General features: G+C 43.3%; 2 protein-coding genes across 2 annotated transcripts in view; one reads left to right on the top strand and one right to left on the bottom strand.

The window, feature by feature from the left end:
• LOC126559566 (protein kish) overlaps positions 1-18,524 on the bottom strand; it is a 416,586-nt gene that overhangs the window by 60,426 nt on the left and 337,636 nt on the right. The window lies entirely within an intron of this gene.
• Positions 3,544-17,721, top strand: LOC126556766 (uncharacterized). The gene is made up of 13 exons (XM_050212246.1): positions 3,544-4,033; positions 4,108-4,328; positions 4,639-4,797; positions 7,535-7,723; positions 7,783-7,978; positions 11,071-11,175; positions 11,346-11,541; positions 14,342-14,530; positions 14,739-14,881; positions 15,000-15,568; positions 15,686-15,835; positions 16,227-16,349; positions 16,431-17,721. Exons 1-13 carry the CDS (start codon positions 3,747-3,749, stop codon positions 17,699-17,701), a joined length of 3,798 nt encoding a protein of 1,265 aa, XP_050068203.1. The 5' UTR covers positions 3,544-3,746; the 3' UTR covers positions 17,702-17,721.

The following is an 18,524-nucleotide window of genomic DNA, read 5'->3' as shown; positions in this document are numbered from 1 at the left end:
GCTTTAACCAAAATTTAAGTACTTTTCCGTTGCTTTGTAGGTGTTTTAGCTATTTGTTTTCTTCTTGAAACAGTTTGTTGCGCTATAGATCAACCCGAACTACCTTGTACAATTATCTACAGCAATATTCCTCTTTACATGACTAAAACAGCAAACGATAAAGTCGTAACAAGCTGATATGATTGCGAAAATGGCATAACTTTAGCCGTATTGTTTTATGGATTGCATACTTTACGGTCAATTCACAGGGCAAATAATAATGCCTGCCAGTGCTCACAATAACTAAGCTTGTTATAACTTTGTACTCAACTTTCTAATCCTTTCCAGCAAGGGCAAAGGTTCTTCCCGCTCAAAGAAGTGCCTCCAACCAACGCGGTGCTCCTTTGCATGCACAATCCTTTCATGTTACCTAGAAGAACAAAAAAAAAAGTCAACACTCTACTTTCGGTACCGACCGTATTGTAAATGAACCCTTGCATCCCTACCCGGCCGGTGTTCACAGTCATCCTTCTCAGCTCAATATCATCTTCTTCTAGTAAACATTCCTTGCTGTGCCTTGTGTAGTGTGGGCAGCAAGCTTTTTTTTTTCAGCCAGCAGTCGGACGTAGTACACTCATAAAACTGTCACCGGAAGCAACTGTCGGGCGGCTTCAGAGTTGCCGACGGCAAAAACTTTCGTAAAATTAATTCCATTCAGTGGACAGCAGAACAAAGCAAAAGTGAGGTCAACTAGCAAAAAAAAAAAAAAAAAAAAAACAGCAAAAATAAATACACAACACAAGCAAACGGCAAGCAAAATACAGCGAGCCAAACGGCGGTGGCAGTCGTCGAACCGGGACAAGTGCGTGCATACTTGCAGGCGGTTAATTTTACTGCCGCGTGCGACCGGTACGGGAACGAGTTTACGACTTTTCGAAGGCATTGCGCTGTGTACTTGCCGGTTGTGATAATATCCACAGCATCCGGTCGGTGGCCTGGTTCTGTCAAAAGCTTCAGGCAGATTGCATTCCAACCAGTGGGAGGGGGGGGGGGGGGGGACGTATGGGCCCGATGGGGTTAGTGTTAAAGTTTGCTGCCTAAGCTCTCATCCCCGACACTTTGGTCTCGCATGCTGTTGGGACATGTTTCGGGCGGATGGCCAAAATTGTTCCCCCTTGGCCGGGGAGGGGTTGGTTATGTCTCGCGCGCCTCTGTACATGTGTCAGTGAAAGAGTTTAACCTAATTATTCTGCACCACTCCCGGGCATGGGTTTCCCTCGTGGTGTATAATTTGCCATTTGGGGACGAGTAAGCACGGATGGGAGAAGTGTCTTCTCGGTTATTACCCGAAGGGTACGGATAGCTTTCAGCGGTCCGGGAAACAGTCGGCTGAAAATTCGCTCACAGCTGGAGAGAAAAATTAAACTAAACTACCAACATTCCACACAACCAATTAAAAAGAAACAACAAACTTCTAGTCCACCGCTTCTGCCTCATGGTGGAGACGTGGACTGATTGATAATTAATGTTTGTACAAAGCGAAGTATTGTGATGGGGTGCCGTGAGTGGGTAACGAGGTTGTGTGAGTAGAGGCATGCCCCGAAGGGTCAGCAAACGTCCTCCAAACAATCCTCTCTCTCTCTATGTGTGTGTGTGTTTTTTCATTCTACAATCATCCTAAAAACTGGAGCCAAAAAGTCAGATGCGGATGACAAGCATAACCTCAGTTTTTTTTTCCATCAGCCAATATATAGAGTTTAGCACCCAGCCACACACATACACACTTGCTCACTCGAACTCTGACTCATACCGCCCTGCACAAGAAGCCGTTATCAAGCGATTTGAACAGAATAAAACACTAGAAATCCACTCGAAGCTAGCAGACAAACTTACGGACATGGTGCTCCCATCTGGATCATGTATGCATATTTGCTGGCGGATATGACGCTTAACTCACGCCAGCCAAAACCCGGTCCCGGTCTGCAGTGGCCTAGTTTAGTCGCCGAATCGCAGTGTATGCCACATTGCATACATAAAGGCGGGAATGGCTACCATGGGTAACCGCTTAAGTACACAGCACAGCGCACTCGTTTTTAAGAGGATTCCATTGCATGGCATCACTGTCAATTCTGGACAATCGTTTGCCAACTGTTTCTGTCCTAGTGCAAGAAATCGGTATCACTTTGCAAAAGGGGAGAAAAACGAGCTCAAAATCTTTTTACTAATAGGCCCGCAGTGCAGCACCAGAAAGCAGCAGCAGGATGATCGATCAAGGGTAGGGGAGGGGAGGATAAAAGGGGGTGTGTGTAAGATGCGATAGAGCACATCGAAAAAGTCAAATGTTAATCAACCGTTACAGTGTGCTTCCTGGTGCTTTCCCGTGTCCCGACTTGTTGCGGCACATTCAGCAATCCGTTGAGCGGGCACAGTTCCGCCAGCTTTCCTTTGACCGGATGCTAATGGAGTATGTAATGTTTGGCCCCCTGTCCTGGCATCATCACCACCTCGTTCGGCTCGTTATCGTTTAGCTGGTTGATTATTTTTTTATTCAGTATTATCGATAGCATCCCGAAAGAAGGAGAAGATGGCAAACGATACGGAGGTGTGTCCATAAAAGGGAAAGAAGCGAAGAGTGGAAAAAAAGTCCCAGCAATCCCTACGATGATGATGCTGATGACGATGATGGTGGGAAGATGGAACAGGAAGACCAGAGTAGCCCTCTTAAACCGGCCGAGATAACTGTTTGGATAGATGAAATGAGGTTATGAAATATGCAAAGCATCGTCATTCCGATGCAGTAGATGCGAGAGGCGAACGTCACAGCTAACGTCAGCAAAGGTTTGCTTTTGGCTTTTTATTTCCTGCTTAAGGTGAAGATAGTGCTTCCCTTGGTGTAGCTGTTGTTTTTGCCAGCAGTCAGTGTTGTTGGGAGGGTGAGCTACGGCCCGATATTGAAAGCCGTTCCCTTTAACCACATGTATAGTACATCCTGGGGGGACTATATTCATGGGAAATCAGCATCCCATTTTGGTGTGGCGGCCGTCTTTTGTGAACGCTGTCTTTAGCGAAAATGGGTGAGGATTGGAGTCTTCCGGTAAAGCACCCATTCAGGGAAGCGATGAGAATGAAAAGCCGATGTAAACATTGAACCTGAAGGAGAATGTATCCTTTCAGTGCTCAAAATCAAAAGCATTACAAAGTAAACAGGCAAAGTGTGTGATGTGTTTTTTTTTTCAATTTTAAAAAACGTACGTTAATTACTTCACTCATTGCAGTTGAGACACTGTAGAGGACTTTGACATTTTTATGGTACAGTCGAGCCTCTATAAAATGAGAACTTCTGCCACAGATTAGGCGTAGTCGTGCGTTGGTGTTCCGTGTGAACAGAAGTCTTGGAGCTGTTTCTCTCGCAATGGAACCGGTCCCTTGTGAAGTGATCTTTTGGAGCAATTTTTCGGTTCATTATCTTAGAGAGTCCCAGTGTGTTACTTGTGAATCTTACCTTATTTTTTTTGTCTCTGGCATATACCTGTCTCAATGCAGGTGTCTATCTATTCAAAAAGGGCATGGCTGGATGGTCCTGAACGTGACAGTAGCAGCAGCAGCAGCTTGGACCACTTGTCCAGCGTCCGGTTGGAGGGCCTCGGTAATGGTCCGTACCGTGGCCACCGTGGGTTGGGATAGTGCGAGCAACCACGAACCCGCTTCCGAAGCATGCTAGTACCGCATCCGCTTCCGACTACGGTCCAACAACGATCGCGTTGCCAATGAAGGCACTCGGGAGACGCACGGACGGACGGCAACACGATCGGCAACTGACGGTAGTCTTCCTGCTTCTAACGATATGGCTCTCCGGTACGAGCAGAATGTCACCGTCTGGAGTTGCGGGAACCGGTGCGGTACCCGCTGGCTCACTCAACAATATCACCTATAGCAACAGCTTGGTCAAGACGAAGTATGGACCACTGCGTGGCATCGTCTTCCGAACGGTACCGGTGGTCGTCGAGGGCTTCCTGGGTGTACCGTACGCGTCCCCTCCAATCGGCAGTTTGAGGTAGGTGGTCAAGCCATACGGTGCACCACACGCCGTGCAGCATCACCATCGTGTTTTCCTCGTTTTCGCCACAGGTACATGCCTCCGGTTACTCCGTCTACGTGGAAATCTCCGCGTTTGGTCGATCGGTTTGCCCCAGTTTGTCCGCAGAAGCTGCCCAAACTGGACGGCACCGATACGGGAGTATTGGGGGACCTTCCAATCGATCGACTGAAGCAACTCCGACGGCTGGTACCGACACTGGTCAATCAGTCGGAGGACTGTCTGTATCTCAATCTGTACGTGCCACACGCAGGTAAGTGGCAATGTGGCAACACTTCGCAGGGTGCTGCTGTACTTCTGCTGTGAGTTATCTCCATGGTCCGGCCTCAATTCCGTAGTGCATTGCAGTGTAGAACGTTCTAAGCACGACTGCAAGCATTGTGGGAGTGAAGTCGTCCGATGGAATCAGCAACGACCAATATATTCTCTCCACAGATCCCTATCAACTCCCTGTTAGCAAACAGTTGTCAAACGAATTGTTAATGGTTTAATTCTGATTCCTAATTTTCTTGTAATATTACGCATACCCTCTAACCCTCCCAACCCAAAACCCGACACGCTAGATGATACCGCTCATCGGCCAGATCACCTCAAACCATCAATTGTATATATCCATGGCGAGTCCTACGAGTGGAACTCTGGCAACCATTACGATGGTTCGACACTTGCAATGAACGGGAATGTTATCGTAGTTACAATAAATTTTAGGCTAGGAGTTTTAGGTAAGTGCGACGTCCCGGTTCCGACCACCATCTTTCTACTTCCCATAATCATCCACCTCTGCTTCCTCCATTGATTCCCACGACCATGGGGCCACAGTGCTCATCAGCGAAAGTTCGCAAGATAAATACCTTCATTTGATGTTTTTCTTTGTGCGAAAGTTTCGAATAAAGCTTACCAACTTCGGAAGCAGGTGTTTTGTGTTTTTGTTTTATTTTCGGCAAACTTCCACCTCTTAGAACAAAGGCTGTTGACATTTTTATGAAGTTTGCACGGCGGCCGTAGCACGCGACACATCTGTTCGGTATAGCCTTATGCAGTTGAGTTCGTAAAACGGGCACAGTGTGATACTGTGTGAAGAGAAAAAAAAAACATCCTGTTGATACACACAATCATGACTATGTGGCTACGTGACTCAATCAAATGGAGTAGAATTTTGTTTACGGTTAGCACAACTTTATCCGAATAATGTTTATCTATGGATGATTTGATGCTTGAATAAATATTGTACGGAAGGGATTATGTAGAGAACGTAATAAAGATTGCAAATTAAATACAGTACATTTAAACGTCACGGTTAAGAATTAGTTTTAAGAATAGCTTTGATTGGTGTAAGAAGCTCTTTTGGATCATCTCTTGGTGCAAGTCCATTAATGATCTTGGAATTCTATGATCGCTTGTAAGAAAAATAAATGATAAATTGAACCATGTATTGCATACCTTCCAGCGTATGCACTCAATAATTACGTAGGGTGGGACAAATTGAAAGACGCAGAAAGGAATAGAAAACAATGTAATTATCTTCAATTATTTTCTTGCTTTATAACTGACTACGAATAATTTATTTATTAGCTGAGCAGGAAAATTTAACAAAAAAAAACAATATAAAAAATAAACTATTCATACACAACATAGTGCATTTAAAAACGTACAGTGTGTTCAATATGTTCGAATACACTTTAAAAATCAGTTCAATTTGCTACCCTTTCGGCACATTTGCTGGCTGCACGTCCTTCTTTGTGCTTTATCACGAGCACAAAGAAGGATCGACAGTGTACACTTTATACTCGCTTTACTTGGCCAGCATGTAAGACCATACATAGTAATCAAGGGAGTTGAGGTACAGAGAGCTGAGAGGCCATGACATCTTATCTAGAAACTCCGTAAAATTTTCCTGACCCCACGTTTTGACGATATTCGCCGTGTGGGCCGGAGCGCCGTCTTGTTGGAAGATGTAATGATCCTTCCCGTCGAGATCCTGAAGCCAGAGCCACAACCTTCTCCAGAACCTCGGTTTTGTAGTACGCGGCGTTAATTTCAACATTTTTTTCGATAAAAACCAGTGGGAGCTTCCCACTGGTCCTGGATACGGATATCCTCAAACCATTACCAACGCGGCACTCTGGAACCGAGGGATGTTAGTTTGAGACTGGCAGAATGGTGGCCAAAACGAATTGATTCTCGTCGGAAAACACGCACTCATGCCACCTGCGTGCCGCGAAAGTATCAATTTGCATCTGTCCAGCCTCTTCTTCTTTGCAGCCTCCGTTACTCCATGTAATTCCTATGTCCTTCGCCATGATGGTGTGAGTCGTTCCGATCGATACATTCAGGTCAGCACTGATCTTCTGGGTTATTTTCGACGGATCCGCTCCCTCACCACCTTGATAACTGCCGGTTTTTGTACGGTTCTTTGGTCGAGCCCGTCTCCCGGTACCGACGAATCGTAAGTCCGTAACAAAATTCCGCTTCATTCCGTGAGATTTCAACCGTCGGAATATTTGGCCGGGTTGCTCACCAACCACAAACAATTTTACTATAATATTGTGGCATTCTTTTACAAAACTAGTGACAATTAGTCGACATCGCATACATCGGTTAGCCATTACATGATACTAAAGGTGACAACAATTCTAATACGCAGAATACACAAAGTGCAAAACTACAAATCTATGAAAAGTTGGTTTCGAACATATTGAACACCCTGTAAATGCAAATCTGATTGATTATTACATCGATTATTAAATTTGATTTAATTATTACATCGACAAGACTAGAAAAATAAAACCGTAATTAGTACTGAAGACACGGAACAACCAATCCAAAAAACTCAAACAATATTTAAAAATCGATTAATATTCATTTCTTATACTCATAGTAGAGGAGACTAAGAACTCCATAAGAAATTGGAAAACATAACAAAAAGTAAAGCATGCACTTCAACAAAACCACGATCGAACAGATAACTTCAAACGAGTACTTTCCGCTATAAAGAGAACACTGAAACAGTTAGTAATTCAAAGTAGTTTCCTTCCAGTTTTTTGCGTTTCACCACGCTGTAGCACTTCTACATTTTCCGCATGTATTTCCGTCGGCATGGCCACGAAGCGTAACGAAACCAATGTCCATCCCGCAGAATGAAATCTTGCAAATTAGCGAGATCATTATCTGGTGAATAGTTTTATTTTTTTATTCCTCTCACTTCACCACAGTTTGTTTGCTTTTCTGAGTGAACTCATAGCTACGACGCCATCGAATACACGTTTGAAACAATATTCTTCCGTTCCGATGGGTGGCGCAATGAAGAAAAGAATTCAAATAAAGCTAAACCCACACTGGTGCAACCCCACGCGACCCAAGCCGACTGATGAGCACCATTGGTACCATGGCATAGTTTATCCAACCGACTAACTAACCTTTTCCGACTTTTTTCCCCAACTCTTCCTCGCCGTTCGGAAGGTTTTTTGAAAACTGGTGCTAAGGGAAGTGCTCAAGGCAACTTCGGGCTGATGGATCTCGTGGCTGGTCTGCACTGGTTGCGCGAGAACTTGGTCGCGTTCGGGGGCGATCCGGCGAAGATTACGCTGATGGGTCACGGGACGGGTGCGGCCCTCGCCAACATTCTCTCCGTATCACCAGTGGCAGGCGGTAAGTTACCCAAACCCCTTTCCATATCGACACCGACTGAAGCGATCTCCTTTGGACAGATCTAATCCACCGTGTGGTCCTGCTAAGCGGTTCCGCACTGTCACCGTGGGCTATCCAGCGGGATCCACTGTCCGTGAAGCGGAAAGTAGCCCAACAGACCTCATGCACAGGCGACGTGGTGAACGAAGATTTGGCCCCCTGTTTGCGGACCAAGTCACTAGCGGAGCTTATGAATATATCGTTGAGTAGTCCTAGGTAAGTTTTGACCGCGTGTTTATTTGTTCATTAGCGTAGACCGGGAATCAAATTCCATCCGGACTGGCTGTCTAACTACGCGGTATTAATAAGTCTCGTAAGCCACTAGATGCCCGGCATGGCCAGCAGGTCATCAAGCCAAGAAAAAGAAAAAAAGTATACTTCTTTTTTTTTCAACCAACTCAGCAAAGGTTCCGCACAAGTCCGGAGGGAAAGTTAGGGTTGTTGATCATGCAAACCGGCAACCCATTAGCTTTACATCATAAATGTTTCATGATGTGTCCTCGGAGTGTGTGTTTTTTGTTTCAAATTCATAAAGAACGACCTGTCCGTATTGCTTCCCTTGGAGTGTTTATACTTTCAATTATGCTTTAACACGGTCACAGATCGTGCGAACCTTTTTGAAACAGATTCGCAAAATGGTACCCTTTTTTAGTTGTGACACAAAACGAAGGTTATGACTCAATGGCATAATTATTATTTTATGGGAGTTTCGCTGTATGTTTACAATGTTTTTAATGTGGTTGATTATTATTTCAACTGTTTTGTGGGTGATTTAGCATGCATCCCTTGTTTTATGATCGAAATGTTTGCTGGTTTATTGGTGGTTAAATGTTGCCTCATTAAGTCAATGCTGCGAAAGGGATGAGATGGACGTTGAAAAATCATTTTGAATAAGATACTTTGTATTGAAGGTTGATGGGGGAATGATTATTTATAAATATTTATTGATAACGTGTGTACAATCAAATATAACGTTCTGATTTAGCTATTGTTGCCTAATGATAGAAGCTGAATAACTGAAAAAATATCGTTGTTCAACACCTTGGTGCAACGAATTAATTGTAATTGTGTTGGTTTTACACGGCGGCAAGATTAATCCAGCTGGCGCACGTTGATTGCCGACCTTCAGAGATTATTGTACATAAAATCATGAAATTATATAGTTTTTTTATTATTTAAAAAAATACAGGTGCATTTTTAAACTTGATATCTGAAATAAGTTATATCTAGTGAGTCTAGAAAATTTTTTTTTTTTGCTTTTTATGAATTCTATGTATCGTGAAAATACACGGTTTAGCGTCTTAGTTTGGACTGGCTGACCCATTCGGTTTTTGGCTGACGCGCGTATATTTTTGAATGCAAGAATCGGATTTTTGACGAATCGGTTGGAACACGCACAATCACGCAGAGAAAGGTTTATCTCCAAGAATTCACTACTACAGATTTCAAGTAATCTGTTACGTACATGTCATTCACATAAATTTCGTATAACATTAAACATAAAACACCCAATGCATGTTCCTTAAATTAGCATAAAATATTAAAAATATATTATACAAAAAACACTTCTAGTTACCGAAAAAAACAAACATTTTTGCATATAAAAAACAATGCATAGTCTAAAGCAATCAAGCAGGCCGGGGTCGTACACAACCGAAACAGACCAAAACGGAACATGAAAATGTAACGCTTCTTCGACTGTTTCGTTGTTCTTGCGGGTTGGCCCACAAAAATAAAAAAAATCCTTCCAAAAAATTAATTTGACCATAAAATACAGTAAATTGGTTAATAATATCTACAAAAAAAAATCGAAAAATAATTTATTGTTTTGCAACACAACCAGGGAAGAGCGTTACTTACTGTTAAATTTGATTAGCCGTTTCGGTCTGCTTCGGTTGTGTGTGGCCCCGGCCTCATAAATCAGGCGGATGAAAATCAATACTCCCAATCAAAAATCCGACGCTTACATTCAAAAATATACACAGTCAATCAAAAACCGAATGCAGCAGCCAGTCCAAACTAAGGCGGTAAACACTGTCTGCTCAGTATTTTAATTTCTTTTCTTTTTTAAGCAATCAAATCTGGTTTTTGCAAGTTGTACTTAGTTTTTTTTTTATTTCGTAATGACGGCCAGGCCGTATTCCTTAACTGAGTTTAATTCATTTGTAATTATTTTTAGTTTATTCTACAGTTTTTTAACCTCGCTGCATTCTAAAAATTTGTATTTTGATTTGTCGATTTTGTCGCATGTGCCACACTTAACGTTATCTACTATGCCCAACTCAAATTCTTTAGATTTTGTGTATTTGATTCGCTGTTATGTATGAAAAAGAAGGTTAAAATTTTGTCGGTAATTTAAAATTTAATTTACGTTTATTATAAAAAAACAGCCTTTACAGCAAATCATAATAAGGTCAAATATGTTTACTTGCTGTATAATAATGTTCATTGTAATGTAAAAAATAATATGTCTTAAGAGCACACTGAAATTCCATTCTTACTTCGCTTGTTTCATGCCGCAGCGCTATTATTTAAACGCTATCAACTGCGATCTTACGTGTTTAAATTTCTATTTAGCATATTTAGCATATTTTTTTTTATTCATTAAGGACGGTCAGGCTCCAGGTATCGCTCCTTTTTAGCATATTATGAGTTTATTAATTTAAACCGAAAGAAAAAAACAGAAACTACAAATGGAGGACTAGTTGTTCTAGTAAAAACGAAAGAAGGTTTCATGCGTAAAAAGATGTGAAAGCAAATTTGGAACTATACGTTCAACCTTTTTCACCGATGAATCCCATGAGGCCACTTTTTCAACATGTTTTACGTTCCACACGAATGTTTCAGCCCCTTTCTTTCGCAAACCACCCCCAAACGGTGCCGACGAAAGTGCCAATTAAAGTGCAATAAATGCAAAACAATTCCAAAGCACCTTTTTTAACTTTCTTCGCAGAAGCCAGATAAAAGATGCCGCTTTTCTGCGCTTTTCATTCTATTATTATATTAAAACAAAAGTGCAAATCAGTGCTCTTAAATCGAAAATCGTCCGCCCCGATTGCTCAGATTACATGGCAAAACTCTGAGTCAGGTCGCACCGTTCGCCCAATCGACTTGAGGCAGTAAATAGATATTATCAAAGAGCAGAGAGAGAGAGAGAGAGAAAGAGAGAAACCCCCTAAACAAATACTTAGCAATCCAACTTTTGTGTGGGGGCAGCAAAAATATCAACAAAACTCTCGCTGATAATTATTATCTTGTGCTGATTTTTAATTTCCTTTCACTCATTACTGCGGCTCGCGGCGAAACAGATTTTTGCCAGGATTTGCACCGTTTGTCGACGGAACCGTCATAACACCGGCCAAAGCGGCCGTTATTAATAATCTTAAAATACCGACCGACTCCGCGATCGCCAGGTAAGACAATATTTACTCCGCTGATGCTGCTGGTAATAACAATGATGAGAGATGATGATGTTTTGGAGGCTCGAGTTTTCGTGGCCTTTTTTTTTTTCTTCATTGCCAGTAACTTTAGCCTTGTTGCAAAAGTTTTCGATACTTAAAGGCTCTACCTGTGCTACTTCCAGTACCAGCGGCATCGAGTTCAGCAACTTCCACAAGCAGGACGTCCTGTTCGGGCTGACAACGTACGAGTCCTACCTCGAGCTGACGGCCGCCGATCTCGAGTTCGGCTTCAACGAAACCAAGCGCGACCGCATTCTGCGCACCTTCGTACGCAACACCTACCGGTACCATCTGAACGAGATTTACTCCGCGCTGAAGGTAAGACGCCCCAGGTTTTCGCGTGAGCTGCGGTTATGCCGCAAAACCCCGGGCACACCGTAACCACAGTCGCCAAGGAGAAAGCGTAAACTATCTTTTAAACAAAATCAGTTTAATTCCTTCCCTTGAAGTACGATGTGTGCCCGGGTGCTTTAAGCTTGTAGCTCGCCAAAACTGGTGAATAATGAAACGAAAAGTTGCCGGTGGTTTTTACGAAGAAAAAAAGCCCCCATACCAGAAGAAGCAAAAAGTAGCTGTCCTTCCGTCGAGCTCGGCGCGTTCGGTGCCTCAATTCACAGCAGCTGGTTGAGCTCGTTTTAATCAATAACAAGCAATTTAATTATTTAGCGGCAGGCAGGCAAGCAAGCAGACAGGAAGGCCAGCAAGTTCAAACATTTTAGCGTATTGAAACCAAATCGAAGGAGGCTTTTTTAATATTAACAGCAAAAAAACTTTGCATGCGAATCCAGCAGCAAACACAGGGTTGTTTGATCGATTGTTATTACTGATAATAATTTTGATACTTTGACAAAAACATCTTTGATTTGTTTTCGTTTTCCATTTAGCTTAAAGCTGTAAATACCGTTGGAAAATTATTGGAATTTTCTGACAATAACTTCTCGCAATAAGTCAAATGAATAAATTAAAGAGAAATAACATTACTTTTTACTATAAATTATTCATTTCACCCAAAAGTGTTTAGAGTCTTGAGATACAAAAGTCTTTAGTATTAACACAACTTAACTCAGATGCATATTTGTAGTGTACCAGGACGTTTCTCAATTGTATTGAATATGCAAATCGATTGTGGTGACTATATGTAACACACAAAATATTCACAAGGCATTTCCTGCTTGTTATTTGCCTTATCCCTGGCATGCTCGGTTGTGAATGAGTGCCCAATGCGTGGTTGCTGATGATGATCTAGATGTATGATCGTGATCGTATGATCGTGGTTTTAGATGTATGAGCAAGATGTATTTTGTAAATTCTGTGATATTGGTGTGGCAATTGCATCGATGGTGTGTGTTTGTTTCCGATTTTCGACTATTGTAATTTCATGGCTCTTCTATTATCGACCTTTACATTTGGATCTGGACTGGAGACAAGACAGACAAGCATTTGTCTGTGCACAGTGTTCTCTATTACAGTCCAGCAGTGATACTCCAAGCTTGACCAAATCAGTATCAGATTCAATAATGATTCGCAAGTTCTGTCCCGCAGCAGCAAGAGCGAAACTGAGCCCGCCAAACACTCCCGAACCCAACACCAACGCTGTCAAATTCGCTGTGTCAAAGCTGGACTGGATTGAAGAACATTTTACTGTAGGTTAGGCCTGCCTTCCTTTTTACGACAGTGTAGAAATTTCCTCCGAATGCTGTTGCCTCGTGCTTGGCAATACAAAATACTTTTTTTCTCGTAAGAACGGCTTGGCCGTATTGATTTATAAATACCACGTAGTGAGGTAAGTCAGTCCTCACTTAAAACTAATCTTAAAAAGCTTAGCAATTACCATTAAAAATGAAACCAAGTAGGTCCGGAATAAGGAAAAATGAAAGGAGGACATGCCCTGTGACATTTGTAACTAAGAGCCGTCCTGTTAGAGATAATTAAAAAAAAACATTAAAAATCGAATAAAAGGTTGAAAACATAACTTCATCACATCATTATAGAGGTTTGTTGGAAAACAGGAAAAAGTGTCTCTACAGCTGCCACGTCTCGCTCGCGACAACGTTGTCGAGTAGCCCTGTAAGGAGCTGAACTTTGAAAGTTTGTAAAGGGAAGTTTCAAGCAAAACAAAAAATGGACACTCTCGTCCCCTTGTCTTTCATGCAACTTTAATTAAGACGAGGGAAAAGCTCTTTAGCTCAGTGGCTACAGTAATCTTTTACTTTTTACCGCTACATTTATAAATGTCTCTTTCGATCCCCTGCCTCCCGCGTACATGTGCCTTTTCCTCCTTACACATTCTATATTTAGAAAAGAGTGTCGAAAAACGAAAGACAACGCACCACGGCCAATCCTTACCTTTCATCCCTCTGATCATCCTTTTTAAATCATCGACAACACCATTCTTGAAAAAAAAAAAAACCTTTGGCTACGCAAATATTTGCTAAATTTGTTTTAAATTGATTAGCCAAACAAAATTAATGACGAGAGGACAGAGAGTGCAGACAGGCAAGGGTATTTTAAGCCATGTCTGGAGAAGATTGCCGCCTGTTCGGGGAGGGGCTGTAAATTAATCACAAAAAATCTTATTAACGCTTCGGTCGTAAGCGTTGACAACCAAAGGGAAGCCAACGGAAGCGCAAATCCGTAAATTGCCAATTAACTAATAAATGGGCAAAAGTCAAACCGAGGTACCAGAATCGAATTCTTCGGAGGTTTAATCCATTCAACAGCGGGCCTGGGGGATGAAAGAAAGGATAGCGTTAAGAAAAATAGCACAAAATAAATGTCCGAAACGAAACCAACTGTCAGGGACATTTATTTTGGACTTCGTTTTTCGATTTCCGTACAGTACGAGGTAGCAGGAAGGAATAACTTTTAGTCGGCATCGAGAGGGATTGGTAGTGGATGTGTGGACGGGGAGGGGTGTTTTTATTTTATTTTTAGTTTTAACATTGTGATTGCAAGCGGGATGCGTCGTGCTATTTTCACCATGAATGCTTTTAACGTTTCGAAAGTTTGGAGATTGATTTTTTTTATAATTAACGTGGTCAAATTTGTTCGCCTTGTTGACAAAGTGTTAATGCACTTTTTCTTCTTGCTCGCTCGCTCGCTTTTTCTTTTCCTTTAGAACGAGTACACCAACTGGGAACGTTCGCCAAGAAGCGCCTATGGCTATCGGGATGCAGTGTTGGAGCTGTTGAGTGATGGACTGACGGCCGCTCCATTGGTTCAGCTAAGCCATCTGCACAGCCTGCAGGGTGGACGATCGTACTTTCTACACTTTAAGCATCAGTCTCATGAGTGGAAATTTCCCCAGGTATGTTGTAAAGTTGAGTTGTTAAAGTGCGGACATTGTAACGCTTTAAGTTATGCCATTTAATGAGCTGAAGTTCCCTATTATGAAAAAACTATAAGTAAATTGTTATTTCTTTTCTCTCATTATTGCATTAATGTGAATATTTTATATTGTTATGCTAATTCTTTACTTACCGTTGCCTTGTTCTGATAATCTTCTGCACCCGTAGCGGAGTGGTTCCGTTCGAGGCGAGGATGTGCCTTTTGCATTAGGATTCTCACCATCACCGATGTTTCCACTCACCCTCACCAGGCTGGATATGCAGGTCAGCAGTACGGTGATGCGCTATTTGTGTAATTTTGTAAAAACAGGGTACGTATTGACCGCCGTACAAAGCGTTGGCACTAGCGTAGCACCGATGGAGCCGCCTGGTACTTTTCAGCTTTTAACATTCGCGCACGCTTTTTCTCTCTCCTTCAATGTTGGTCAGAAACCCGAACGGGCTCCGTTCACCACGAATGGATGTGTTCGTAAACAGTAACAATAAGCGTAGCTGGAATCCGGCAAAGAAACCACACAACGAGACGCTCATGCGTCAGCTCCTGTCGTCCTTTCGGCAGCAGGATCCGCTTCAACCACGAACGCCACTTCCGGCCATCGTTGGACAATCTCTGCTTACACCGGAGCAGGCGTTGATGCAGCAACAGCTACAGCAATACTACCACAAAGAAACCGTCAACCGCCAGCAGAAACATTCGCGCCGGAAGCGAACGAGATATTCGAACGATTTTCAACGGTACAATTCAGGCGAAACGGGCGGTTATGGATCGAGCGAGGAGAGCGGGCTGCCTGGAGGAGCGAACGAGGGTCCGGATGGTGATGAGGATGGTGACGATCGGGAGGATGCGGGAGAATCTTCTGCTGGGGGGCGAAGCGAGACTGAACCGAGCTATTACAGTGTGGACAGTGACTATGTGTACAGTGGATTTACCACCATCAAGTACAATCTACCGTTCTGGGGACATTACGACACCACCAATCAGGTTTTCATGGAAATAGGTAAGATAGTAGGAGACGAAGGAAGCTACGTTTTTTACACGTTCATTTAACTAATTCAATAGTTACGTATTCATGTTATACTCAAATGAGATTCTTTTGAAAATTGTCCCATTACAGGAAGTCAAGTTGTGCCGAAGAGTCATTACCGAGGACATAAACTTTCGCTCTGGCTTAGCCTGATTCCACAACTGCACTCTTCCTTCAACATTCCCGAGCTATCGATGAGGCATCATCATTTCAGTGAAGAGAATCCAATGTTCTACGATGGTATGTGAGCAAACCATTCATGAACTTTAGCGCCTTACATGGTTTTCGAGAGTATAACAAACAAGTTCGCCGAGATATTGTTTTGTTCAGATATGGATATATGGATTGGATGAAGATATGGATTTTCCCTCTGGATTGTAGAATCACTTGTTTTCCAACCTAGTATCCATAGTTCAGGGCACTGTCCAGATCGCCTAGACGTTTTACAGCACCGGTTGGTCTACAAAAATATCGAACAAACCAACGACAGCATCGGAGCGATTCATAATCTCGCAAATTGAATCAATAATATACCTGAAAAGATCAATATCTCGGCGAACTGGTTCATTATATCCTCGAAAACCCTGTATTTATCTTCAAACGGAATTTCTTAACCACTTCTCTTCAATAGGACTCGTGCGGGAACAGATCATAGAACCTCCGCTGATGCACATCGGCTTCGTAACGTCGACCACCTCTAAAATGCATAAGACGGAAACGATCGCCTCCACCATACTGCAATCCATTTCGACGGGTAGGTAAACGAACTTGTTGCTGCTGTGCAGTATGTTTGGCCCGCTTCGATGGCCTCATCTATTCCATCCCCTTTCCGCAGAATGTCCACCAAATATAACCTTCATCCAGACGGCTTCGGCATCCTGGCCGCTGCACAATTCCGCGCTTCCCGCCCAACATGGCGACTCCAACCGTAGTCTGATTAACCGACTGACGAACAGCTACCATCGCAGCTACTCGACCGCCCTCGCCATCACAATCGGTGTCGGGTGCTTTCTGCTCTTTCTCAACGTGCTGATCTTTGTCGCGATCTACTATCAGCGCGAAAAGCGCGAAAGTAATTCCCGCATGAAGATCAATCTGCTCGAGCTCGAATCCCGTTTGAATGTGGTCGAATCGTCGTCTGGTGCTGTGGCGGCTGCTGCGGCGGCCGCTGCCGCAGCCTCTGCTGCGTCTGGCGATGGGCAACAGCTGAAGGAGGAAACATCCTTCAGTACCACTCACGCACAACTGCAACAGTCGCTGGAAACAGATGAGCAAGTGTCTGTGAAGGGAGCATCGGGGCGGGTGGGTTCTAGTGCCGCTAGTGCTACTGCTACGACCGCAAAAGCCGCTCCAAGCAGTGGTCCTAACAGCATACAAACAATCGAACTCTCGCTGACACCACACTATCACGGCCATGGACATGCTACTTCAATGCGACGCAGCAGCACTTCCGCGATTAAACACTCGCACAAGTGTGAACTCCAACAGCAGCAGCAGCAGCAGCAGCAGCATTTGTACCATCATCATCAATCGTCCTGCAGCAATCAGCGTACGGTTTCACCGAAGAAAGTCTCCATTGTATCGCCGAACCCATCGGACGAACAGTCCTCATCCGGATCGGCGTCATCGCTTGGATCCGACCATCCAGCCGCTCCTGCTCATCCACGTGAAACCAGAAGCTATTCCGTCGTTAGTTTACCGAAGGAGCTTTGCAATCAATCGACGCAGTACGATCTGGCAGAAGTTTCGCATCTGCTCGTTACCTCGACCGATCCCGCACCTCGACCAACGATGACCAGTATCGCCACCATGACCAGGAGGCGGGATTTGCGTGATGATTTCCGATCAACTCCTGCCATCAGTGGTAGTACCCGCTCGTTAGTAACGTCCAAGGACTACACGCACCGTGACGGAACAGAACTTCTGGTGCAGGGTGGTAGTGGTGCGGGCATCTTACGACCCCCGTCATTGCATCAGCTTCATCTTCATCCTCATCAGCATCTGCATCATCTACATCAGCCGCAACAACCCCAGCAACAACAGCAGCCAATGGAATCCTCCAGCAGCAGTAAAAAGCGTGTACAGATACAGGAAATTTCTGTGTAAAAATGAAATCTTCCTTTCGCGGAAGTACGTCGGGGAAGATTAATTGCCAACTTTTAAGGTGTTTTGTACACGAACGTACGGAACGGTTTGTTATCGCTTTGTGTATGACAACAGGTGTGTCACGTGCGCGCCGGGACGGGCGTAAACTGTACATATAACAATAACTTACAAATTTTTGTGCTGTAAGAACGAATTGAATATTGGCTCCGATTGGACGGAGAGGACGGTAAACAGTCACCACGCACAGCGGGACATCAGCGATGGTATGACAGGTGCCAGATTCGTCCACCACGTGACAAGTGTAGCGAACGAATAGTGATGAAATAAAGTGAAATACGAACGATATCGAAAGTGGAACGTGTGCGCTTATGTGTTTGTTTTTTCACTTCATTTTGCCTGACATAAATCTTCATAGAAAGTAGTAGTGTTTGTGGCACTTTTTGGCTCGTGTTTCCATAAACACTTCAATTTCTCAGCACTTGGCTTGCCTTTTTTGGTGCCATGACATGATTGCTACCTAAGGATTCTTCTGTATTATTAAACAGCAAAATATCTAAAATAAGTCCTGCATTGATGCTGCCTTTTTAATAACTTTTATATGAATTTTTGATAGAGGTCAAATTAACTTCCCACAAATAAATCTCTTCTTTTGCATACTTCTAGTGGAACGTGGGTGTGAAATGGCTTTGTTCTACCCAAGCCAAGACCGCAAAAGTTCAACCTTTTTAAACCCAATCTCAACTCGGATACACCACGCATCTTCTGCGTGTACATGATCTAAAAAAAACTTTCAGACTAGTCGTCAGGTGTCTTTCGAATTATG

The sequence above is a fragment of the Anopheles maculipalpis genome, chromosome 2RL, assembly GCF_943734695.1.
Source record: "Anopheles maculipalpis chromosome 2RL, idAnoMacuDA_375_x, whole genome shotgun sequence".
NCBI lineage: Eukaryota > Metazoa > Arthropoda > Insecta > Diptera > Culicidae > Anopheles > Anopheles maculipalpis.
Note: the sequence above shows the minus strand (reverse complement) of the source record. Positions and strands in the feature narration are given on the sequence as shown.

What these genes read in the sequence shown, in the direction of transcription:
- LOC126556766 (XM_050212246.1), top strand. Translation starts at nt 3,747, where the DNA reads ATGAAGGCACTCGGGAGACGCACGGACGGACGGCAACACGATCGGCAA. An exon ending in CCTCCAATCGGCAGTTTGAG is followed by an intron (nt 4,034 to 4,107) that starts GTAGGTGGTCAA and finishes TTTTCGCCACAG; the next exon opens with GTACATGCCTCCGGTTACTC. An exon ending in TGTAATTTTGTAAAAACAGG is followed by an intron (nt 14,882 to 14,999) that starts GTACGTATTGAC and finishes AATGTTGGTCAG; the next exon opens with AAACCCGAACGGGCTCCGTT.